This window comes from Pongo abelii, chromosome 1 (assembly GCF_028885655.2).
Source record: "Pongo abelii isolate AG06213 chromosome 1, NHGRI_mPonAbe1-v2.0_pri, whole genome shotgun sequence".
NCBI lineage: Eukaryota > Metazoa > Chordata > Mammalia > Primates > Hominidae > Pongo > Pongo abelii.
In genome coordinates this window covers 197,497,660-197,523,275 of record NC_071985.2, presented here as the reverse complement: position 1 = coordinate 197,523,275, position 25,616 = coordinate 197,497,660, and the positions used below count along the sequence as shown (strand labels likewise).

At 40.5% G+C, this 25,616-nt stretch overlaps 2 protein-coding genes across 6 annotated transcripts in view; one reads left to right on the top strand and one right to left on the bottom strand.

Moving 5' to 3' along the window:
• The window catches only part of LOC100439898 (magnesium transporter protein 1-like), a 111,958-nt gene that overhangs the window by 50,849 nt on the left and 35,493 nt on the right, over window positions 1-25,616 (bottom strand). The window contains exon 5 of the transcript XR_008525147.1: window positions 2,370-2,492. The gene's annotated coding sequence lies outside the window, so the exon portion shown is untranslated. The remainder of the gene's footprint in view (window positions 1-2,369; window positions 2,493-25,616) is intronic.
• AGO3 (argonaute RISC catalytic component 3) overlaps window positions 1-25,616 on the top strand; it is a 138,596-nt gene that overhangs the window by 89,827 nt on the left and 23,153 nt on the right. For all 5 annotated transcript variants that reach the window (XM_054555322.2, XM_054555331.2, XM_002811057.5 and 2 more), the window contains 6 exons: window positions 6,327-6,511; window positions 10,837-10,996; window positions 12,831-12,921; window positions 16,623-16,817; window positions 17,132-17,266; window positions 20,255-20,356. In XM_054555322.2, coding sequence (XP_054411297.1) covers window positions 6,327-6,511; window positions 10,837-10,996; window positions 12,831-12,921; window positions 16,623-16,817; window positions 17,132-17,266; window positions 20,255-20,356 — 868 coding nt within the window. The remainder of the gene's footprint in view (window positions 1-6,326; window positions 6,512-10,836; window positions 10,997-12,830; window positions 12,922-16,622; window positions 16,818-17,131; window positions 17,267-20,254; window positions 20,357-25,616) is intronic.

The window sequence follows — 25,616 nt, the reverse complement described above, 5'->3', positions numbered from 1 at the left end:
CTGCGCCCAGCCTGCCATTATTTTATTTATTTATTTATTTATTTATTTATTTATTTATTTTATTTATTTATTTTGAGACGGAGTCTCATTCTGTCGCCCAGGCTGGAATGCAGTGGCACAATCTTGGCTCACTACAACCTCTGCCTCCCAGGGTCAAGCAGTTCTCCTGCCTCAGCCTCTTGAGTAGCTGGTATTACAGGTGTGTGCCACCATGCCTGGGTAATTTTTTGTATTTTTAGTCGAGATGGGGTTTCATCATGTTGGCCAGGCTGGTCTCGAACTCCTGACCTTGTGATCCGCCCACCTCAGCCTCCCAAAATGCTAGGATTACAGATGTGAGCCACTGCGCCCAGCCGCCATTACTTTGAATAGCAGAAACCGCAATTACTTTTGCACCAACCTAATATTAGAAACTGCTTTAGAATTAAGCAATTAACTGTGGAAATGACTTTAAATAGTCATAAAGACACAATTGACAAGGAAATTTGGTTATTTCTGTGGCCTACAATAACTTAACATAATAACCATAATTATGTCTGATAACATATATTGAGATATATGAGAATTTTCATAATCTTATACAATTTTGGAATATGTATTAATATTTATAAAAATATAACTCGAAGAAGTTTAAACATCACTTCTTATTTGACACTGTTTCTCATGTAATTTTACATATAAAATAAGCCTGTTTATTATCTATTTTGACTGTTGTAGGGGACCACTGTAACATCCCAAAGTTGAGGTCAAAAAAAGACTTAATTTTGAATTTGAAATTTGATTTGGGGAAGCTTGTCCAATATGTCAAAGATTGAAAACACTTGGCCCAAATAGGATCACAGGTCACTGTGAAATAAGTCATTCATTTAGCCAAAGTGATCATTAAAAGGTTTTTTAAAAGCAAAACCTTTATTATTTGATAGAGAGGAGACTCAATTTTCTAGTCAACAGACCTGAAAAAGACAATATGATACAGAATCTATCTCTCCTTCTTTCCTCTCTCTTTTTTTATGTGCAGTTTACTCAAAAGGTAAACAAAAATATTTTGCTGTTACTTAAGCTTTTTATTTGCCTTTTATAGAAAGTCTTTTAAAAGAGGGAATAAAAGTATTGAAATCTTATTAGAAGCTTCTGCACATTAATAGGCATCCGCATCCTTGGATGAAACTAAGTTGGGGGGCTTTTTTTTTTTTTTTTTTTTCTGACATAGGGCCTCACTCTTTTGCCCAGGCTGGAGTGCCCAGGCATGGTGTGACCATGGCTCACTGCAGCCTCAGCCTCCCAGGCTTAGGTGATCATCCTATGTCAGCCTCCCAAGTAGCTGGGACCACAGGGACTTGCCACTATGCTCTGCTAACTTTTTTTCTTTTTTTGTAGAGACAAAGTCTCACTATGTTGCCCAGGCTAGTTTCAAACTCCTGGACTCAAGTGATCCTCCTGCTTCGGCCATCCAAAGTACTAGGATTATAGGCATGAAGCTAGAGCCCTCATTTGTAAATAGACTTCTTAAAGTGCAGTGTTATTCATTTTGAGTGTTCCACTATAATTTTAAATTACATAAAGTGAGATTTCACCATTTCAGTAAGTGTTTGCTGCTTTCGGGTCCTAACATTTATGCGTGTATAGCTAGGCATAGCTGTAAGGTAGAATACTCAGTTCTTCAGAAATTAAGGATCCCATTTTCCCTTGAATCTTGGCTTTGGCTGTCAGATCCCATTGATCAGCCAATGATTTTTCCCTGCCTAAACACACAAGAAAAAGAAACAAAGGGCATAGGCTGGGCCCAGTGGCTCACGCCTGTAATCCCAGCACTTTGGGAGGCCGAGGCGGGTGGATTACCTGAGGTCAGGAGTTCGAGACCAGCCTGGCCAACATGGTGAAACCCCATCTCTACTAAAAATACAAAAATTAGCCGGACCTGGTGGTGGGCACCTGTAATCTCAGCTACTAGGGAGGCAGAGTCAGGAGAATTGCTGGAACCCGGGAGGCAGAGGTTGCAGGGAGCCAAGATCACTCCATTGCACTCCAGCCCAGGCGACAACAGTGAGACTCCATCTCAAAAAAACAAAAAAAAAAAAAAAGAGAAACAAAGAGCATAGACATAGAGCACAAAAATCTCTGTGAATTTCCAAAAGCCAAAGTTCACACCTTCTTATTTGCCATTAACTGCCAGTTGCTTCCTGACTCAGTTAAACATCCAAGGCCTCTAACTGAATCCAAGTCAGTTAATTATCAGATCCAGTCTGATTCTGGACCTGGTCCAGTTTCTATCATGACTTCTGAACCCATTTCAGATTTTAAAATTTGCTCAAAGAAATTCAGATAGCTCAAAACACAAATCCATGGAGCTTCAGAATCTGAGAGCTTACCCACAATCCCCGGTTGTTGCAAGAGAGGAATGGACACAGCGAGTCTGACTGGTACCATGCTTCGTCACTCAGTGCTTCTAGGGATTGCTAGAGGCTCTACTTTGGACCCACTTCTGACACCATCTGTTAAAAGAAAAACTAGACAAATTAAATTTAACAGAGTTTAATTGAGGAAACAATGATTCACAAATCAGGCAGCCCTTAGAACCAGAATAGGTTCAAAGAGACTCTGGCACTACCACATGGTTGAAGACTTATGGACAGAAAAAGGAAAGTGATGTGCAGAAAATGAAAGTGAAGTACAGAAACAGCTGGATTGCTTACAGCTTGATACTTGCCTTATTTGAACATGATTTGAACAGTTGGCTGCCTTTTATTGCCTGAAACTCAGCAATTGGTACAAGAATAGGTTACAGCTTGTTTACACATCCGGAGATTACCATTCACTATGTACAGAGAAACCTTTAGGCCAGACTTTAAAAATGTAACGAGACAGCTTTAGGTGAAACTTAATGTGACACTACCTACCAGGTGAGGATTAACTAAGATCCTTATTTTTCTGTTGAGGATGTTGAAGGAGTGGTTAAATTCCTTGTTTCACTTTCCTTACTTTCCAAAATTTGGCTTTCATCTCCACCACTTTTTCTTTCTTCTTCAGATTCTGTCCTTCAACTTCTAAGTTCTCAAAAATCTTCAGTTCAGTTTCTTTTTAATCAGTAATTTTCACATTAGCTAACTTAATCTCTTAGGCTTCCAGACCTCCATTCTCTCTCCTCCCTTGAAATCGTAGTGCTCTGCTAAAACTGGTTCCTGGAAGATTTCCTGTATCTTTATGCTTATCAAGTCCAATGGTCTCTTCTTAGCCATTGTTTTTCTCAAAATTTGACTGACTCCTTTTTTTTTGTTTTTGAGATGGGGTCTTACTCTGTTGCCCAGGCTGGAGTGCAGTGATACAATCACAACTCACTGCAGCCTTAACTTCCCAGGCTCAAACGATCCTCCCACCTGAGCTTCCTAAGCAGCTGGGACTACAGGCATATGCCACCATGCCCAGCTAATTTTGTTTTTTTGTATAGATAGGATCTCACTATGTTGCCTAGACTGGTTTCAAACTCCTGGACTCAAGCAGTCCTCCTGCCTTGGCCTCCCAAAGTGCTGGGATTATAGGCGTGAGCCACCGCACCCTGCCAACCTTCTTGACATCCTCCTCTCTTGCCTTCTGGTTCTTTAGTTTAAGTTTTCTGGCTTCTTTTCCTTTTCATTATCTATCTCCTCTCCTTTGAGATTCTCACACAGTCTCAAGGGTTTCTGCTGTCACCTTTGTTTGAGAAATTTGGCTGTCATGAAAGAACACCACCTCTACTTGTGACTAACCTACTCTGAAATGTTTAGGCTTCCCTTTGACTAAGAGTGACATTCAAAATCACTATGACATTTATTTGTTTATTTTATTGAGACAGAGTCTCACTCTGTCATCCAGGCTGGAGTGCAGTGGCGTGATTTCGGCTCACTGCAACCTCCGCCTCCCAGGTTCAAGCGTAAAATCAGTATGACATTTCATATCTTTCACCAGTCTCTTAAGTCCTTTATCATTACTCCATTTTCACATATTCTGGCCAAAGAAACTGAAGCACCGTATTCCTTCTATCTCCCTGGCCTTTTTTTCCTGTTTCCACTCGTGCCACCCTTTACTGAGAATGCCTCCTTCCTGTCTCTACCCATCAGTATCCTCTCTATTTGTGCTTGTCAGTTTTTGTGCAAAATAAAATCGTATTATAATGATTTTGTAAATGTACCATCCCTCTGGAATCTAATTTTCTTGAAGAAATGATCCTTGTCTAATTTAAATCTCTACTTATATAAAGTATGCCAATAATGAAACATTCTTGAGTGATACAGAGACCAATTTACCTCAGGCCATTTCAGAATTTGCCTTGCTTTCTTCATGGCAAGAAGAAATTAGAATATGAGAAATAAAATTGTTTTCTATTTAATTCTCTTCATCCCTTTTTATTAATCCCAAATCTCCAGATGGATGCTTTAATGATCACTTAATGTATTTTTTTTCCTCCAGAGTTTTTATCCCCCTGCTTTCAAGTGAAATGTCACAAGGATGGCTTATTACAATGCTATGATTATCTTATTTGGCCTTGAAAGGCCAAAAAAAAACAAAAAACAAAAAAAAACAACATTTCCAATGTTTTTCAAACGAGCTTTTTTATTTTTCATTTTATATTTGTTATTCACAGCTTGAATAGATGTCTCAGAATCATTGGGCTTGTGGCTCTTGTTAGGCTAAGTGAAAATACTCAATTTCATACTTCTTTAATTAAGCACCAATAAGGAATAGGAGAAGGGAATTTCTACGAACTTCATCTCTATCCTGAAGGAATCAGAGTGTTTTGAGCAAAGATCACTCAGATCCTTGACTTAGGACCTCAATTGTTTTAAAAACAAGTGAAGCGATTGTTGCTCATTATTGCTTATTTATACTGAATTCAAAATTTTCTATAAATATGAAATTGGTGTCCGGGAGCAGTGGCTCATGCCTGTAATCCCAGCACTTTGGGAGGCTGAGGTGGGTGGATCGCCTGAGGCCAGGAGTTCAAGACCAGCCTGACCAATATGTTGAAACCCCATCTCTACTAAAAATACAAAAATTAGCCAGGCGCAGTGGCACATGCCTATAATCCCAGCTACTTGGGAAGCTCAGGTGGGAAGATCATTTGAGCCTGGGAAGTTGAGGCTGCAGCAGTGAGTTGTGATTGTATCACTGCACTCCAGCCTGGGCAACAGAGTGAGACTCCATCTCAAAAAAAAAAGAAATTGGTTTTGGGGGTTTTTCAGTATAAATGAAAGTACATTAAAATGCTGCCTGCTTCATCTGTTTGTTTATTTGGAGACAGAGTCTTACTCTGTCACCTAGGCTGGAGTGCAGTGGCATAATCTTGGTTCACCGCAACCTCCGCTTCCCAGATTCAAGTGATTCTCCTGCCTCAACCTCCCAAGTAGCGGGGACTACAGGTGCCTGCCACCACACTAGACTAGTTTCGTATTTTTAGTAGAGATGGATTTTTGCCATGTTGGCCAAGCTGGTCTCGAACTCCTGACCTCAAGTGATCCTCCTGCCTCAGCCTCCCAAATTGCTGGGATTATAGGTGTGAGGCACTGCACCTGGCCTCATCTGTTTTTAAATTTTGGTTTTATATTTTAAAAAATATCCTCTGAGGGCATAACCTTTCCTGCTATCCTAGTGTGAGATAGGTAATACTATAGAAATTCTGGCTCTACCATTTGTCTAATCATTTGACCTTTGGCCAAATATGTAATGTCTATGAAACTGTTTTCTGATCTGTAAAACAGGAATAATACCTGCCGTGCCTCTTTCTTATGACTCTTGTGAGATCAAATTAGAAAATATACAATAGCTAAAATGTATCAAGCTTTTACCATGGTCTTGGGTGGTGTGCTAAGTGCTTTACATATATGATCTCATTTAATCTTCACACCAACCCTATAATTGAAGCAATCCTTTTACAGATGAGGAAAACTGAAGTAAGTGCCTAAAATTTCATAGCTAGTATGTAGCAGAACTGGGAATGGAACTCTGCATACTAACTCTAGAGCTGAGCTCTTAACCAGCATATACTATTAGTAATGCTCCTTGTAAACTACAGAATGCCGTATAACTGTATAGAATGTTCTTCGTTTGGATTGTAATCCAAACGTTTGGAATGTAATCCATTCGTTTGGAATGTAATCCATTCGTTTGGAATGTAATCAGTTTGGATTACTGACAGACCATTGCCCTTAACATCAGTAGTCTGGTGACCTCCCATATATGGAGCACACAAATCTTTGCTACATCCTTCCATTCCCTTCCCAAACTTCCCATTACTACTTTGTGGGAATTCATGACTAGACAAAGGTTTTATATTTAGTGGTTTCTCCTTCTAGGGGTTTCACAGACCAGCTGCGTAAGATTTCTAAGGATGCAGGGATGCCCATCCAGGGCCAGCCGTGCTTCTGCAAATATGCACAGGGGGCAGACAGCGTAGAGCCCATGTTCCGGCATCTCAAGAACACATATTCTGGCCTACAGCTCATTATCGTCATCCTGCCAGGGAAGACACCAGTGTATGGTAAGGATATCTTAAGACTGCATTTTTCCTCAAGTACTTGATATCCTTTTAGGATTATACTGAAACATATCCTAAAACTTTCAAATATTAAAATATATTTTATGATACAGTATTTAAAACCATGTATTATTACTTGAAGACAAATTAATATAGCAAACTAAATAGTCCAAGATGAGACATTGTGAAAAGAGTTTCAGGGCTGGGCACGGTGGCTCACGCCTGTAATCCCAGCACTTTGGGAGGCAGAGGTGGGTGGATCACGAGGTCAGGAGATCGAGACCATCCTGGCTAACACAGTGAAACCCCCGTCTCTACTAAAAATACAAAAAATTAGCTGGGCATGGTGGTGGGCGCCTGTGGTCCCAGCCACTCAGGAGGCTGAGGCAGGAGAATGGCGTGAACGCAGGAGGCGGAGCTTGCAGTGAGCCGAGATCGCACCACTGCACTCCAGCCTGGGCGACAGAGCGAAACTCTGTCTCAAAAAAAAAAAAAAAAAAGAGTTTCAGTAGTGAAAAGAGGCATCACATAACAATGGCTAAAGAAAGAATTATTGAATAAAAATGGCATTGAGATAATTTGAGTATCAGTATAATGTAGTGGTTAAAAGCACAGGCTATCAAATTAAACTGTGTTGCTCAATATTCAGGTACTGCCAGTTCTACTACCTGTGTGATTTGGCTGAATTACTTAATCACACTAGCCCTTAGTTTCCTCATCTCTGGAATTGGGACAATATTTATGTATGTATGTGGTATGTATGTATGGGATGGGATCTCACTCAGTCTTTTAGGCTGGAGTGCAGTGGTACAATCATGGCTTACTGCAGCCTTGACCTCTTGGGCTCAAGCAATCCTCCTGCCTCAGCCTTCCAAGTAGCTGGAACTACAGGCATGTGCCACCACACCGGACTAATTTTTTATTTTTTTGTAGAGACAGGATCTCACTATGTTTCTCGGGTTGGTCTCAAACTCCTGGGCTCAAGCAATCCTTAAACCTTGGCCTCCCAAAGTACAGGGATTACAGGTGTGAGCCAATGCACCTAGCCTTTTTCTCGTTTCAATTGGGCATTTTATATGATTCTATTTTCTTTCCTCTTTTAGTGTATCAGTTATACTTCCTTGATATATAGCACACATACCCTGGGATACTAATAATACCTAATCCATATATAGGGTTGTTGTAAGGATTAACTGAGTCTACATATGTAAAGGGCCTAGAATAGCACCTGTCATATAGTAAACAGTCAATGTTAACTGTTATTATTATAAACAAAATTTTGTGAGATTAATAAGCTAAATGTAAATCATTGAATTGTACAAAAATACAAAGAAAATATAATTTTCAAACCACTGAACAGGGTAAAATCATGTAAGTTTAGAAATAATAGAAGAAATCACAAAAGAAAATTGTCAGATTTGACTGAGTAAACATTAACTTTTCTCTTTTTTTTTTTTTTTTGAGAGAGAGTCTCGCTCTGTCGCCCAGGTTGGAGTGCAGTGGTGCGATCTCAGCTCACTGCAAGCTCCACCTCCTGGGTTTATGCCATTCTCCTGCCTCAGCCTCCCGAGTAGCTGGGACTACAGGCACCTGCCACCATGCCTGGCTAATTTTTTTGTATTTTTTAGTAGAGACAGGGTTTCACTGTGTTAGCCAGGATGGTCTCAATCTCATGACCTTGTGATCCTCCCGCCTCGGCCTCCCAAAGTGCTAGGATTACAGGCATGAGCCACCATGCCTGGCCTTTTTTTTTTTTTTTTTTTTTTTTTTTGAGACAGAGTCTCCCTCTGTTGCCCAGGCTGGAGTGCAGTGGCGTGATCTCAGCTCACTGCAACCTCCACCTCCCAGGTTCAAGCTGTTCTCCTGCCTCAGCCTCCCTAGTAGCTGGGTCTATAGGCGCATGCCACCATGCCTGGCTGATTTTTGTATTTTTAGTAGAGACAGGATTTCACCATGTTGGCCAGAGTGGTCTCAAACACCTGACCTCAGGTGATCTGCCCACCTCAGCCTCCCAAAGTGCTGGGATTACAGGCATGAGCCACTGCACCTGGCCCCTAAATTTCCTACATGTCACGGATGTACTAAAATGAAAAGAAAACCAATAGAGTGTGGAAAATATTTGTAGCAAATAGAAACAATAAACAAATAGTTTATTATTAGTTAAATAAAAACCTTTTTTTAGATTAATGAGAAAAGAATATAAACTGAAATTTCTCTAGTAAAAACAAAGCAAGTAAATATATGATAAAAAGTTTGTTTCTATTCATAGTTAAAGAAAAATACAGGCCAGATGCAGTGGCTTATGCCTGTAATCCCAGCATTTTGAGAAGCTGAGGTGGGCAGATTACTTGAGTTCAGGAATTCAAGACTAGTCTGAGCAACATGGCGAAATCTCCTATCTGCAAAAAAATAGAAAAATTAGCCAGGCATGGTAGTACACATCTGTGGTCCTAGCTACTTGGGAGGCTGAGACAGGAAGATCACTTGAGCCAGCAGTAGAGGTTGCAGTGAGCCAAGATCATGCCACTGCACTCTAGCCTGGGCAACAGACTGAGACCCTTTCTCAAAAAAAAAAAAGAGAAGAAAAGTACAAATCAATAAAGGGAAAAATTTTGTGCTACTAAATTAGCAAACATATTTAAATATTATAATACCTAGTGCTTGTGAGTATGCAGTGTATTAATATGTTGCTGATGGTAGTATAAATTGATATTACCTTTTTCATCAAAACTGTAAACATGCCTGGGCTGGTCTCGAACTCCTGGTCTCAAGTGATCCTCCCGCCTCAGCCTCCCAATGCTGGGATTACAGGCATGTGCCACTGCTCCTGGCCCCTCTTGGTTTTAATTGAGCATTTTGTATAATTCTATTTTTCATTCTCTTTTAACATATCAATTAGACTTCCTTTAAAAATTTTTGTAGTGTTTTCCCTAGACTTTTTAATATATATTTACAACTAATCTAAGTCTACTTTTAGGTAACATTATACCACTTCTTAGATATCATGGGCGTAGTGGCTCATGCCTGTAATCCCAGCACTTTGGGAGGCCGAGGCAGGTGGATCACCTGAGGTCAGGAGTTCAAGACCAGCTGGCCAACGTGGTGAAACTCCATCTCTACTAAAAACACACACACACAAAAAATTATCAGGGCATGGTGGCAGGTGCCTGTAATCCCAGCTACTTCAAGAGGCTGAGGCAGGAGAATCGCTTGAACCCAGAGGGCAAAGGTTGCAGTGAGCCAAGATTGCGCCATTGCACTCCAGCCCTGGGCAACAAGAGCGAAACTCTATCTCAAAAATAAAAAATAAAAACAAAAAAATAAAAATACAGAAATTAGCTAGGCGAGGTGGTGCACACCTGTAATCCCAGCTACTCGGGAGGCTAAGGTAGGAGAATTGCTTGAACGCGGGAGGCAGAGGTTGCAGTGAGCTGAGATCACGCCACTGTACTCTAGCCTGGGTGACAGAATGAGACTCCATCTCAAAAAAAAAAAAAAAGAAGTTATGGCTGGGTGCAGTGGCTCTTGCTTGTAATCCCAACACTTTGGGAGGCTGGAGCAGGAGAACACTTGAGCTCAGGAGTTTGAGACCAGCCTGGGCAACATGGTGAGACCTCCCTCATTGCTACTAAAAAAAAAAAAAAAAAAGGCTTGGTGTGGTGGTGCATGCCTGTAGTTCCAGCCACTTGGGAGGCTGAGGCAAGAGGATCACTTTAGCTCAGGAGGTCGAGACTACAGTGATCCATGATTGTGCCACTGCACTCCAGCCTGGGCGACAGAGTGAGATCCTCTCAAAAAAAAAAAAAAAAAAAAGTTATATACACCGAAATATTTATGATGGTTATAATGGCAGAGGAGGGGAAAGGAACAGGGGACTTTTATTATTTGTGCTATAATACCTCTGAATTTTTAAATTAAAGGTAAGAGAATAGGATTGAAAGCTGTAAGTGTACTGTGATTACAAGTACATTAAAATAATATAAATGAGAAAATTATTGGAAGAGAGTACTATAAAACGATAACAAGGGATTATGTACATGTTTCACTTTATGCTTTTCAGTTATTGCAGTTATACTATGGCAAAAATATACCTTTTTATAGAAAGAAGAAAACAACTAGAAAAATTGTCACTAAATATTTAAGCTAGTCTTCAAAGCAGTATGCTTTCAATTTTAACAGCATCGCCTTAGTACTGTATTGGCATAATTTTTGGTATCCTGTAATACAATGATGGATTTTAAGGGGGAAACATAGTAGCTTTATTTTCAGTATGTAAAATTATTTTCAGGTCTTTTTTTCTGACTAGAGGTTTTGCATCTATTCCATAGCGGAAGTGAAACGTGTAGGAGACACACTTTTGGGTATGGCTACACAATGTGTTCAAGTCAAGAATGTAATAAAAACATCTCCTCAAACTCTCTCAAACTTGTGCCTAAAGATAAATGTTAAACTCGGAGGGATCAATAATATTCTTGTACCTCATCAAAGGTAAGATATGCTAATCGCTTATGAAAATGTTATTTTTATATCTTCATTTGTCTATATATGACCATATCTAACTACTGTAAGAGCTGTGTAGGAGACCCCCTTAATAATTCCTACTGTGGGAGATTCGTAGACATTTTGGTAAAAAAATAATTTGGATTGGCAAGGTTCAGAGATTCTCTTGTGAAAATGCCCCCCACAATTTTATTTTATTTTATTTTATTTTTTAAGGAAAGAATGAAGCAACAAAAGCAGAGATTTATTGAAAATGAAAGTACACTCCACAGGGTGGGAGCAGGCTCGAGCCCCAACAATTTTCATTTAGTATGCAAAGTACCTCTTACGTAGCCAGAAAGTATCCAGCGCTTTATTTCTCACTGGAGAGCCCAGCTTGAAGAATTTTCACTTTATTTGGTAATCATCTTCAACCTGGTTTCATGAGACTACTCACTTACCTGGAATGTGAAGGAGAGAAGGAACTGGGAGCCCAGATTAGTCAATTAAGTAAGCCATATCAGCCCTCTTGCTGTAGTCAGTGAGAAAACATATTACTGTTAGATCACCCTTCTTAGAGCTGGAGCTCTTAGGAAGTAAGAGACAACATGACCTAGAAACAGGAGGTAGCTTATTGTGCAAGTCACTGAGGAAGAGGCCATTTTTCAGAGAATTGAACAAGTTCCTTTTTAATAGTTGAAGCAATTAGGCCTCAAAAAAGTTAACTATACACCACAAATAAACATTAGAATAAGAATTGGCCCATGTTTGTTTGACACAAAAGTCCTTTTTTTCCTCTTTTTCCATGCCACCTCTACTTTCTACCCCTGTTAAATATGAGATGACATCCGTAAATGAGATAAATAAAGAATTTTATCAACAAGCCCAACATGGTGAAACTTTATCTCTACAAAAAAATAGAAAGATTAGCCATGTGTGGTGGCGTGTGCCTGTCGTTCCAGCCGCTCCAGAGGCTGAGGTGGGAGGATTACCTGAGCCCGGGAAGTCAAGGCTGCAGTGAACTGTGATTACGCCACTGCACTCCAGCCTGGGCAACACAGTGAGACCCTGTCTCAAAAAAACAATAATAACAAAAGTAAACTAAAAGGAAGCCCTAGCTCCTTTATGACTGTTGAATATATGTTACTCAAATTTCTACTTTCGGCCAGGGAGTGGGGGTAGTGTCTTCCCAAAACCCATTCCAGTCTAAAGTGTAATGATTCCTTTTTCCCTTGAGAGATTACATAGCTTTAAAATATAAGTCGATTTTTAAAGAGGGATAAAAATTTGTGGATCATAAAGAAGTTTATAATTTTGTGCCCATGTTGGAGAATACTAGTATCTGTTAACATTAATATAGCCCTTTTCAACCACCAGCACCACTATTTTGGATAAAATTCTGCTGTGAATAAAACTTTGGATTGGCCAGGCGTGGTGGCTCACGCCTGTAATCCCAGCATTTTGGGAGGCCGAGGCGGGTGGATCACAGGGTCAGGAGATTGAGACCATCCTGGCTAACATGGTGAAACCCCATCTCTACTAAAAAATACAAAAAATTAGCCGGGCGTGGTGGCGGGCACCTGTAGTCCCAGCTACTTGGGAGGCTGAGGCAGGAGAATGGCATGAACTCGGGAGGCAGAGCTTGCAGTGAGCCGAGATCGTGCCACTGCACTCCAGCCTGGGCGACAGAGAGAGACTCTGTCTCAAAAAAAAAAAAAACTTTGGATTACATAGGACTTCCTCTGTGCTGTCAATAACTTGAAGTTACGTTGCAATTGTGTGAAACAGATAAATGGATACTGAAAAAATGAAATATCTAACCCTTTTTCAAAATGTGTTTAAGACCTTCTGTGTTCCAGCAACCAGTGATCTTTTTGGGAGCTGATGTCACTCATCCACCTGCTGGTGATGGAAAGAAGCCTTCTATTGCTGCTGTGAGTGTCAGCCAGGTTTATCTTCCCTAAGGTTGACAGACCAGTATCAATTTTGCAGTTTCAACTTTTTGAATTTTAATATTTTCTTTGTAGCCAACTTTCATAAATGTTCTTTGGGTTTTTGAAAAGAATGATTATTCTCTGGTTTGGGGTTTGCAAGTTCCATATGTATCTATTAAATCAAGTTTGCTGGTTACATTATTCAAATCTTCTGTATTATACTTTAATTTGTCTACTTGACCTCTCCATGATTATGCATTTTTAGTTACTTTTTGTTGTTTTGAATAGTTTGTTTGTATATTTCAGTAATATCTTTGTCATAGAAAGATACACTACATATAAGCTTGGTGGATTACATTTTTTAATATATAAAATGTCTCCCACCTTCATCCAGTTCAATACTTTGCACCTGAATTCTTTTATTTTATTTATTTTTTTCAGACAGAGTTATCTTGTTGCCCAGGCTAGAGTGCAATGACACAATCTCGGCTCACTGCAACCTCCATCTCCCAGGTTCAAGCGATTATCCTGCCTCAGCCTCCCGAGTAGCTGGGATTACAGGCACCTGCCACCATGCCCGGCTAATTTTTTGTATTTTTAGTAGAGACAGGGCTTCACCATGTTGGCCAGGCTGGTCTTGAACTCCTGATCTCGGTCAGTCCACCTGCTTCGGCCTCCCAAAGTACTGAGATTACAGGCATGAGCTACCGCGCCCAGGCAAATTCTTTATTTTACTACTGCCACTCCTGTTTTTAGCATCTGCCTATTATTTCTTTGCTCTCTCTGTATTTGTAACCTTTTTGTGTCAGTTTAAGTGCATTTCTTATAAACTTGAGAAAGCCTAATAATATTTTACCTATTTTGAAAATCACTTGATTTTAACAAATAGCCAACATTTTGAAAATATGAACATCTTTTAGGCATATTTAATAAACTTCAGAAATTAAACTGTAAGATTTAATTGGCCAGGCACGGTGGCTCACACCTAGAATCCCATCACTTTGGGAGGCTGAGGTGGGTGGATCACTTGACGTCAGGAGTTCAAGACCAGCCTGACCAACATGGTGAAACCCCATCTCTATGAAAAATACGAAATTAGCCTGGTGTGGTAGCCTTTAAATCTAGCTATTTGGGAGGCTGAGGCAAGAGAATCACTTGAACTCGGGAGGCGGAGGTTGCAGTGAGCTGAAATCATGCCACTGCACTCCAGCCTGGGTGACAGAGGGAGACCCCATCTCAAAACAACAAAAAAAAGATTTAATATTTTTTCTTTTTTTTTTTTAATCTTTTATTATTATTATTATTATTATTATTATTATTATACTTTAGGTTTTATGGTACATGTGCACAATGTGCAGGTAAGTTACATATGTATACATGTGCCATGCTAGTGCGCTGCACCCACCAACTCGTCATCTAGCATTAGGTATATTTTTTCTATGATCCATTATAATCTTCACATAAATCTTGTTTTATGAATCTGATAAATCTAATTCATCCCTGAACATGATAGTAATATTTAAATTTCCACTTCATGATTTCAAAGCTATTTTCATTAGTAAAGGAAATTAATTTTTATCTATTAATTCTCTTGCTTTTGCATTTTTAATGTTATACATGAATTATTTTCTTTAAATCTTCAGTGGTTGTATTGAGTCATCTCTAACATTCATTAAAGTGTTCTTATAGATGATAAAATGATAAAGGAACTCAAAAGACTTCCTTGGATTTGCTACTTTGGGTCGTTTTCCACAAAAGTTTAAGCATATTTTAATTCCTTTGGACTTCTGGTAGTCATTGTCTTTTTCTACTAAATCTGTTTCTACCAAATACCCACTTTCTTTTATGGTTATCAGAAGTCTTGTAAATAGAATTTATTGGTTGATTATTTTTCACTATATGGCTTCTATCTCCAAGAACTTAGAGAGTAGTGTGAGAAACTAAGTAAGTAATGAGTGCCACATAGTATAATAGGTGTTATCATGATAACGAAGTAACAAGATTTAAGTTGCAAGAAACTGGTGTGTTTTGGGAATGTTGAGAAATACAAGGAATTGGAACATAGTATGCTTCAGGCTATGAGGCTAGGAAGCTTTTGTGAGGCATTTTGTTCCATCCGAGGGTTCTGGATTTATTCTTTTTTTTTTTTTTTTTTTTTTTTGAGACAGAGTCTCACTCTGTAGCCCAGGCTGGAGTGCAGTGGGTGCGATCTTGGCTCACTGCAAGCTCCGCCTCCTGGGTTCACGCCATCCTCCTGCCTCAGCCTCCTGAGTAGCTGGGACTACAGGCACATGCCTATACGCCCGGCTAATTTTTTGTATTTTTAGTAGAGACGGGGTTTCACCGTGTTAGCCAGGATGGTCTCAATCTCCTGACCTTGTGATCCGCCCACCTCGGCCTCCCAAAGTTCTGGGATTACAGGCGTGAGCCACCACGCCCGGCCTGGATTTATTCTTAAGTAGCGAGATACCTTTCAAGGGAAAGAAATGGTCAAAGTTCCATTTTTGAAGCATGACTTTGGTATAGGTTAACTGGAAGAAAGAGAGTCTGGAGGCAGTGACCAGCTCTAGGCTCTGATCAGAATAATGTTATTAGTTCATGCTTTGAGGTCTCTTCTCCAAAGATATAACAATATTAGACACAGAAAGAGAAAATTAATATAGCTAGTTTCAAAACCAAGATTAACATCTCTGAGGACCAGATACAGAACACAAATGCAGCTCAGTAAGACTGTATAGATTCAGGCCAAGAGGGAAAATTCTGATTTTAAAATTTATGAAGCGTAACAGTTCTAAGATGAAGCTAAAGTCTTAAGTATGGCTTCTGAGATAGGTTGCTAAAGTGGAAGAGATAGGAAGAAAAATCAGTGGTTTGAATTGGTCCTTGTTTTTACTTATTTCTTTTCTCTTATTCTCTTATACACATCTTTTTGTCCTTTCTTTCCTCACTAATCTTTAAGTCTACCAACAACACAAAGAATCTAATTGTTAAATGTATAGTTCAGCCTAGTTATAGGAAAATAGTTTTTTACCCTATACTAGGTGTTTTATTCTGTTCTTCAATGGGAAGTACTATAGTACTATTCTTTTTAATTTTTTAAAAAGATGGGGTAGGCTGGGTGCGGTGGCTCACGCCTGTAATCCCAACACTTTGGGAGGCCAAGGCAGACAGATCACGAGGTCAAGATATCGAGACCATCCCGGCCAACATGGTGAAACTCCGTCTCTACTAAAAATACAAAAATTAGTTGGGCATGGTGGTGCGCACCTGTAGTCCCAGCTACTCTGGAGGCTGAGGCAGGAGAATCACTTGAACCAGGAGGTACGGGTTGCAGTGAGCCGAGATTGCGCCACTGCACTCCAGGCTGGTGACAGAGCGAGACTGTGTCTCAAAAAAGGAAAAAAAAAAAAAAAAAAAAAAAAGAAAGAGAGAGAGATGGGGTCTTGCTGTTTTGCCCAGGCTGGCCTCAAATTCCTGGGCACAAGTGATCCTCCTGCCTCAGCTTCCTGAGTAGCTGGGACTATAGGCACATACCATCATACCCAACTCAGAATTACTATTTTTAATTACTTTCAAAGTAAACAGTGATAAGTGGTAAGGTTACAGTAAAATAAAAATGTAAATGAAATTCATGTAATTTTGATTATCATTTATTTATTTTTATTTATTTATTTATTTATTTTTTACTTTTTCTAACCTAGGTTGTAGGTAGTATGGATGCCCACCCAAGCAGATACTGTGCCACAGTAAGAGTTCAGAGACCCCGACAGGAGATCATCCAGGACTTGGCCTCCATGGTCCGGGAACTTCTTATTCAATTTTATAAGTCAACTCGGTTCAAGCCTACTCGTATCATCTTTTATCGGGATGGTGTTTCAGAGGGGCAGTTTAGGCAGGTTGGTTACCTAGAATCTCATCAGACTATGGTGTTTATAATATGGTGTCTAGTTCTAGAGTTAAAACCTTGTTAGAGTTCCCCAAGTCAAAACTTGGTGTTTTCTCAGATTGTCTTTTTGAACATGTTCGCTACAAATGTGTATGCCTTGTTTGCTAAGACCATGTTCTGATAATTGTTAAAATGGAATCAAGAAGCATATTAGCTATAGAGCAGTGAAATTAAGGAATCCTGAGATTAAATCATTATCCTGCTTTGAAGTATATAAAAACAAATAGCTGACTATATTGAATCTTTCCATTTCATATTCTCTAGGTATTATATTATGAACTACTAGCGATTCGAGAAGCCTGCATCAGTTTGGAGAAAGACTATCAACCTGGAATAACCTACATTGTAGTTCAGAAGAGACATCACACTCGATTATTTTGTGCTGATAGGACAGAAAGGGTAATCTCACCTCTGTTGTAATACTATTATAAACCAAGCTTATCCAACGTAGTTCATAGAGCATTCAACAAGGGCCTTCTGCCAACAGCAGGGTTTCCAATATATAGCAGCAAATTTCAACAATTACATTATGAGTACAGAAGCATCAAAATAGATTATTTTTAACTTACTAGAATTTCTAGTCACACTCCAAATGTTCAAAATCTCATTCCGCTTTTTTGTTGTGAAGAAACTCATAGTTTTAAAATTATTCTTCTATTCATATTTTCCTAAAATCTTCAGAAAAAAAGGTACATTCTCTTTTTAAAATATCTCATACATATTAGTTTTTTTAAAAAGTGGAAATTCAGGCCAGGCGCAGTGGCTCATGCCTGTAATTCCAGCACCTTGGGAGGCCAAGGCAGGCGGATCACTTGAGGTTGGGAGTTCAAGACCAGCCTGGCCAACATGGTGAAACCCTGTCTCTACTAAAAATACAAAAAATAGCCGGGCGTGGTGGCGCACATCTGTAATCCCAGCTACTCGGGAGACTGAGGCAGGAGAATCACTTGAACCCAGGAGGCGAAGGTTGCAGTGAACCAAGATGGTGCCACTGTACTCCAGCCTGGGCAAGAGAGCAGGACTCCATCTCAAAAAAAAAAGAAAGTGGAAATTTATACAAACTAACTTTCAGCCATGTTTCCTTTAAAGTTCACAGAATTATTTTATGCATTTTATAATGTGAATGTATATTTTTATAATTAGGAAGGAAAGAGAGGTATAAATACCTAAGGAAATACGTTTTCTTTTTTTTTTTTTTTTTTTTTTTTTGAGACGGAGTCTCACTCTGTCACCCAGGCTGGAGTGCAGTGGCGCGATCTCGGCTCACTGCAAGCTCCGCCTCCCGGATTCACGCCATTCTCCTGCCTCAGCCTCCCGAGTAGCTGGGACTACAGGCGCCTGCCACCACGCCTGCCTAATTTTTTGTATTTTTAGTAGAGACGGGGTTTCACCGTGTTAGCCAGGACGGTCTCGATCTCCTGACCTTGTGATCCGCCCGCCTCAGCCTCCCAAAGTGCTGGGATTACAGGTGTGAGCCACTGCACCCGGCCGAAAATATGTTTTCTTATCTGTGTGCAGCAAGACAGCAGTCTTACTGTCATTTTCAGTGCTCTGATCCCATCTGCCCCTATCCTGTAAATCTTGGAGCAGAGAAATCTAATGATACCAAGTGTTGTTTCCCCTTGAGAAAGGGATTTGATAGAAAGGACTAAGAGAGGGGTGTTCGTCTTTGCCATACATACTCACTGTATTCCTTTGGGCAAGCAACTTAACATCTCTGTGCCTGTTTATTTCTTAACAAGATTGGATAATATTAATATCTACCTTATTTGGGTTGTTGGGAGAATTAAATAAAATACGTAATGCACTTAGAACAGGGCTTGGCCCACGCTAAGTACTCAGTAAAGATTGGCTAGCTCTCATTAGTAGAGTGATGAGAACAAAAAAAAAATTAATAAATAAAGTTTGGCTAGCTGTAGGGTGGTGGCGATAATGGTAGAATAGAGAAGAAGAAATAATAATAGATATTGTTCTAAGTATTGCTTATAAATTTAATCCTCACCAACAAGATTATGAGGTAGTTTTATTTTTTTGTTTTTGTTTTTGTGACAGTTTTGCTCTGTTGCCCAGGCTGGAGTGCAGTGGCACGACTTTGGCTCACTGCAGCCCCCGCCTTCTGGGTTCAAGCGATTGTCAGGCCTCAGCCTCCTGAGTAGCTGGGATTACAGGCATGTGCCACCACGCCTGGCTAATTTTTATAGTTTTATTGGAGGCAGGATTTCACCGTGTTGGCCAGGCTGGTCACAAACTCCTGGCTTCAAATGATCCACCCACCTCAGCCTCCCAAAGTGCTAGGATTATAGGTGTGAGCCATCACACCCAGCCTACAACTTTTTGTATGTATTAATTAGAAGATTTATGTGTTGCTAATTTATTAGAGTTAAGTATTTTTTTTAGGACCAGACATAATTTAGTAGATTATGAACTGTTTTGTTTTGTGCTTGGTAAAGTGAAGCTGGTTGGTCCACACCACTATAATTCAAGGTACCACCTTATAACAGTCACTCACGTGGCAAAAATATTATCTGAGTCAGTAAAATAGTTTCTGATTTGCTAGCCTTGTAAACCTAGACTTACAGTTAATGATTTTAAATGTGTTGGGATAAGGCGGTGGAGGTGGGTATAATAAATATTTTTAAGTGTTTTATAAGGAGCTTGTATCATCAAGAATTTTGAATCATTTCAGTTGTATTATATCCACTCAGAGAAAATCATGGTGTCCTCTTACAAGATGTTGAAACTGATAGTATGAAATAAACGGAATAAGGCCTTTGCAATTATTTCATTGTTTGAATCCCAGTTCTGCCCTTTATTGTGTGCTATTGAGCAAATTATTTTGTATTCCTGAGCCTTTATTTCCCTAAACAAATGGAAATAATCCCTAACTTGCAGGATTGTTATCAGGTTTTAGAAATAATGTGTCTAAAGTGCCTGATCCATAAATGGTTAACAGATGGTGTGACTGTTGTTGATGTTGTCAGCATTCTCTCTCTCTAAACATCTAGTTTTCTCCAAGGTAAATGCTGATCTTCATAAATCACACGTTCAGGAATACCTACTATGCACAGGTACCATAAATTGGAGCACTTTAAGTTAATTTAAAAAAAAATTTTTTTACTGTCTTCCACCCATAGTGGGGTCAACTATCAGCTAAGCAGTTGTAGGGACTGTATTAGGCTTTGTTGTGTATCAGCGCTCACTTTCAGCAACATGTAAGACTAGGAAGGACCTGCGTAAAGTCTGCTCTGAATGACTGCTTAAGTCATATTTCAAGGTGAAAGTGGTGAAATGTAGGATCAGCCTATGTATTCATACATTTTTTAAAGTGCTTTCAGATACATTTTTACCTTTTTCTTGTTTGTTTAAACTTTAACCAAACAAATCTAGGTTGGAAGAAGTGGCAATATCCCAGCTGGAACAACAGTTGATACAGACATTACACACCCATATGAGTTTGATTTTTACCTCTGTAGCCATGCTGGAATACAGGTAAGCCTACACTTTGGGTAAAATATTTTAATTCAAGAACTGTCATTCTTACATGTATTTTTTAAATCTCAGAAAAAGGATAAAGAAATACTCTTTGCATTCCAAATTGTTTCCACATGAAATTAAGTGAAACTTTCAGTAAACAAATGTCTTCCCTTTCCTTACCTTGAAAGGGGCTTAGGAACTTATTTTTATGAAAATACCAGAATATAAGTAGTTTAATAGAATGAATCTCCCTAAAACAGGCCCTTAATTTAACTAAAATGTTAAAAAATGTGAAAGTACCTGATTGTTCCTTTAGCATATGCGTCTTTGAAAAAGAGAGAGAGAAAGAGAAAGCATTATTTTGTTCAGGCTAAACTAGAACTCTTGGGCTCAAGCAGTCCTCCCACCTCAGCCTCCCAAGTAGTTGGGACCACAGGCCTTCACACTCAGCTAATGACGATAACATTTTATAGAAACCTTTGACATGTACTAGTAGTATTAAGCATGTGAAAGAGTTTAATTGGGCTGGGCATGGTGGCTCACGCCTATAATTCCATCACTTTGGGAGGCTGAGATGGGCAGATTGCTTGAGTTCAGGAGTTTGAGACCAGCCTGGGCAACATAGAGAAACCCCGTCTCTACAAAAAATATAAAAATTAGCCAGGCGTGGTAGCACATGTCTGTAGTCTCAGCTACTCAGGAGGCTGTGGTGGGAGGATCACTTGAGCGCAGAGGCAGAGGGAGGTTGCCGTGAGCCAAAATCGTGCCACTGCACTCCAGGCTAGGTGACAGAGCCAGACCTTGTCTCAAAAAATAAAAAAATATTTAATTGTAGAATTACAGCTTTACTTTTTTTTTTTTTTTTTTTTTTTTTTTTTTTTTGAGACAGAGTCTCGCTCTGTTGCCCAGGCTGGAGTACAGTGGCATGATCTCGGCTCACTACAAGCTCCGCCTCGCGGGTTCAAGCGACTCTCATGCCTCAGCCTCCCTAGTAGCTAGGATTACCGACTGGGATTACTGGGTGCCACCACACACAGTAATTTTTTTATTTTTTATTTTTCTAGTAGAGACAGGGTTTCACCATGTTGGCCAGGCTGGTCTCAAACTCCTGACCTCAAGTAATCCGCTCACCTTGGCCTCCCAAAGTGCCAGGATTACAGGCTTGAGCCACTGCACCTATCCTTAAGTTTCAATTAAATAATTTAAAAAGTTTTTCTTATTCTTTCCAGAAAACCTTTTCATTAATGTGTTAGCTTTACTTGGTAGAACATAAGCTTTAAATCAGTGCATCTCAAACTTTCCAACAACAAAAAGTAAACTGACATTCCCAGGATGTCTGAGAGTCTATAACCCAAAACTATTTTAGGTTACTTGCCATTGATTAAGATAGACATTTCCAGATGTACCTTACTATACAGCTCTGTTTCTTATAGCTTTATATGTCCCACACACACGAACCTGTTTCAGATTCGTGGCTTTAAATTATTGTCCCACTCATTTATCCATGTTCTTATATTGGCTCCTCTTTACAATCAATGTTGTACATTTTCAGGGTTGGTGGTTAATGGGAGGTCCAGAGGAAGTGATGTCAGCAAGATGGCTGACTAGAAGCCCCTAGTGCTTGCTCCCCTCACAAAGAAAGCCAGAAAAACAGATAAACAACTACATTTTTTATTTTATTTATTTAATGGAGTCTCGCTCTGTTGCCCAGGCTGGAGTGCAGTAGTGTGATCTCGGCTCACTGCAACCTCCATCTCCCAGGTTCAAGCAATTCTCCTGCCTCAGCCTCCCAAGTAGCTGGGATTACAGGCACCTACCACCATGCCTAGCTAATTTTTGCATTTTTAGTAGAGATGGGGTTTCACCATGATGGCCAGGCTGGTCTCGAACTCCTGACCTCAGGCAATCTGCCCACCTCAGTCTACCAAAGTGCTGGGATTACAGACATGAGCCACCATGTCCGACCTTTTTTTTTTGAGATGGAGTTTTGCTTTTGTCGCCCAGGCTAGAGTGTAATGGCATGATGCCAGGCTAGAGTGTAATGGCGTGATCTCAGCTCACTGCAATCTCCACCTCCCAGGTTCAAGCGATACTTCTGCCTCAGCCTCCGGAGTAGCTGGAATTATAGGCTTCTGCCACTACACCCGGCTAATTTTTGTATTTTTAGTAGAGATGAGGTTTCACCATGTTGGCCAGGCTGGTCTCGAACTTCTGACCTCAGGTGATCCACTCGCCTCAACCTCTCAAAGTGCTGGGATTATAGGCATGAATCACTGCACTGGGCCAAACAACTGTATTTTAATGAAAATAACTGAGGGAGAGCCCTCTGTTACTCCTGCATCAGAGGAGTAACAGAAACCCTGGTGAGCACAGAAAGTCGGGATGACCAGACAGAGAACAGAAAGAAACACTGAGCCTCCACTACTCCATCTCCAAATCAGGATCAGCTGGGAACCAGGAGGAACTTATCCCTACAGTGAACAGATAAGCAAGAGGATCCCAGCAATCCCCATCAACACCTTGGACACCTACACTGGGGTCCCCAGCACTGTTCTTAGGCACTAATCCCATCTTGGGGAGCTGCCTGGAGTCCACATAAGTGTACCCCCCCAACCCGAGAAAAGGAGCTGATACTGTGCTCCACCCACTGTGGTCCAAGCAGCTACTGCACTACTCCATCTTGGAAGTGGAACTATAGCTGGGGTATGTCTTGCTCCAGGGGGCAAGTAGCCATGACTCCTCTTTATTGTTAAGGCTATGCTATCACCAAATTACCCCAGCCCAGTGGCCTGACAGCCCTGTCGAGCTGCAAGCACCTGTTACACCTTGTGCCTTGGCCACTTAAAGAGGTCATATCTCGGCCAGGCATGGTGGCTCACACCTGTAATCCCAGCACTTTGTGAGGCCGAGGCAGGCATATCACCTGAGGTCAGGAATTTGAGAACAGCCTGGCCAACATGGCGAAACCCCATCTCTACTAAAACTACAAAACAAATTAGTCGGACATCATGGCGAACGCCTGTAGTCCCAGCTACTCCAGCCTGGGCAAACAGAGCGAGACTCAGTCTATTAAAAAAAAAAAAAGTCATACCTCTCCCGTGCCTTAATTGAAGGAGTACGTTGCATCTCAAGAAGCAGTGCCTTAGTCATCCAGAGCAGTCACACACTCCAGTACCTAAGCTGAAGCAGTGCCCTGCATATCAGGGAAGCCATGTCTGGGCCACCCAGAACAGGCATAGCCCCATACCTGAGATGAAGTAGCACTGGGGATATTGGTGCCCAATATCCCATAGATATTGGGATAGCCCAAATATATTGAGATACAAGAAAATACCAATAGACAACTCAACAAAATCGGGAAAGCAGGCCGGCCACAGTGGCTCACGCCTGTAATCTCATTACTTTGGGAGGCCGAGGCAGGCAGAACACCTGAGGTCGGGAGTTCGAGACCAGCCTGACCAACATGGAGAAACCTTGTCTGTATTAAAAATACAAAATTAGCCGGGCGTGGTGGCACATGCCTATTATCCCAGCTACTCGAGAGGCTGAGGCAGGAGAATTGCTTAAACCTGGGAGGTGGAGGTTGCGGTGAGCCGAGATCACGCCATTGCACACCAGCCTGGGCAACAAGAGCGAAACTCTGCCTAAAAAAAAAAATCGGGAAAGCAATTTGCAATATGAACAAGAAATTCAACAAAAAGATAGAAATTTAAAAAGAACCAAACAGAAATCTTCAGCTGAAGAATTCAATGGAAGATACAAAATACAATAGAGAGCTTCAACAGCAGATTTGATCAAGCAGAAGAATCTCTGAACTTGAAAACAGGTCATTTGAAAAAAAAATTGGAGTCAGGAAGAAAAAAGAAGTAAGAATGAAAAAGAGTGAATAGTGCCTCTGCGACTTATGGAACACCAGTAAGCAAATAAATATTTGTATTATGGGAGTTCCAGAAGGAGAAGAGAAAGGGAAAGGTGTGGAAAAATCTGCTTAATGAAATAATAGGTTGGGCATGGTGGCTTACACCTGTAATCCCAACATTTTGGGAAGCCAAGGTGGGCAGATCGCTTTTGCTCAGGAGTTTTGAGTCCAGCTTGGGCAACATGGTGATACTCCATCTCTACAAAAAATACAAAAATTAGCCAGGCATGGTGGCATGCACTTGTAGTCCCAGCTACTCAGGGGACTGAGGCAGGAGGATCACTTGAGCCTGGGGGGTTGAGGCTGCAACGAGCCGAGATCACACCACTACACTCTAGCCTGGGATGACAGAGTGAGACCCTGTCTCAAAAAAAAAGAAATAATAGCTGAAAACTTCCCAAATCTGGGGAGAAATATGGACATCTAGATCTAGGAGGCTCAAAAGTCTCCAAACAGATCGAACCCTAAAAGGTTCTTCCCAAGGAACATTGTAGTCAAATTGTCAAGTCAAAGACAGACAGAATTCTAAAAACAACAGAAAAGCATCAAGTCACTTAGAATCCTCATTAAACTAACAGCAGATTTCTCCACAGAAACCTTATAGGCCTGGAGAGATTGAGATGATATATTCAAAGGGCTGAAAAAAACAATTGTCAGCCAAGAATGCTGTACCCTGTAGAGGATCACGTGAGCTCAGGAGGCAGAGGTTGCAGTGAGCTGTGATTGTGCCACTGTACTCCAGCCTGAGCAACGGAGTGAGACCCTGTCTCAGTCATTCAGTCAATCAATCAATCAATAAGAATCCTATTTCCAGCAAAGCTAACTTTTAGAAATGAGGGAGAAATAGTATTTCCGAGACATGCATAAACTGAGGACATTTATCACCACAAGATTCGACCTATAGGAAATGTTCGAGGGAGTCCTACATCTGGAGGCAAAAAGTCAATAGTCATTATTATGGAAACAACAGTATAAAACTCACTGGTAGAACAGATACACAAGAAAGAAACAGAAAAGATTCAAACCTTGTTGCTCTACAGAAAACCACCAACCTACCATGATAATAAGAAGAAAGGAAGAAAGGATATAGAAAACAAGCAGAAAACAATTAACAAAATAACAAGAACAGGCCTTCACCTATCAGTAGTAACTTTGAAGGTAAACAAATTAAATTGCCCACTGAAAAGATGTAGACTGGCAAAATGAATTTTTTTCTCACTCTGGTGCCCAGACTGGAGTACAGTGGTGCAATCTCAACTTACTGCAACCTCTGTCTCCCGGGCTCAGGCGATCCTCTTGCCCCAGCCTCCTGAATGGCTGGGACTACAGGCATGCATCACCACAAAAGGCATGCAT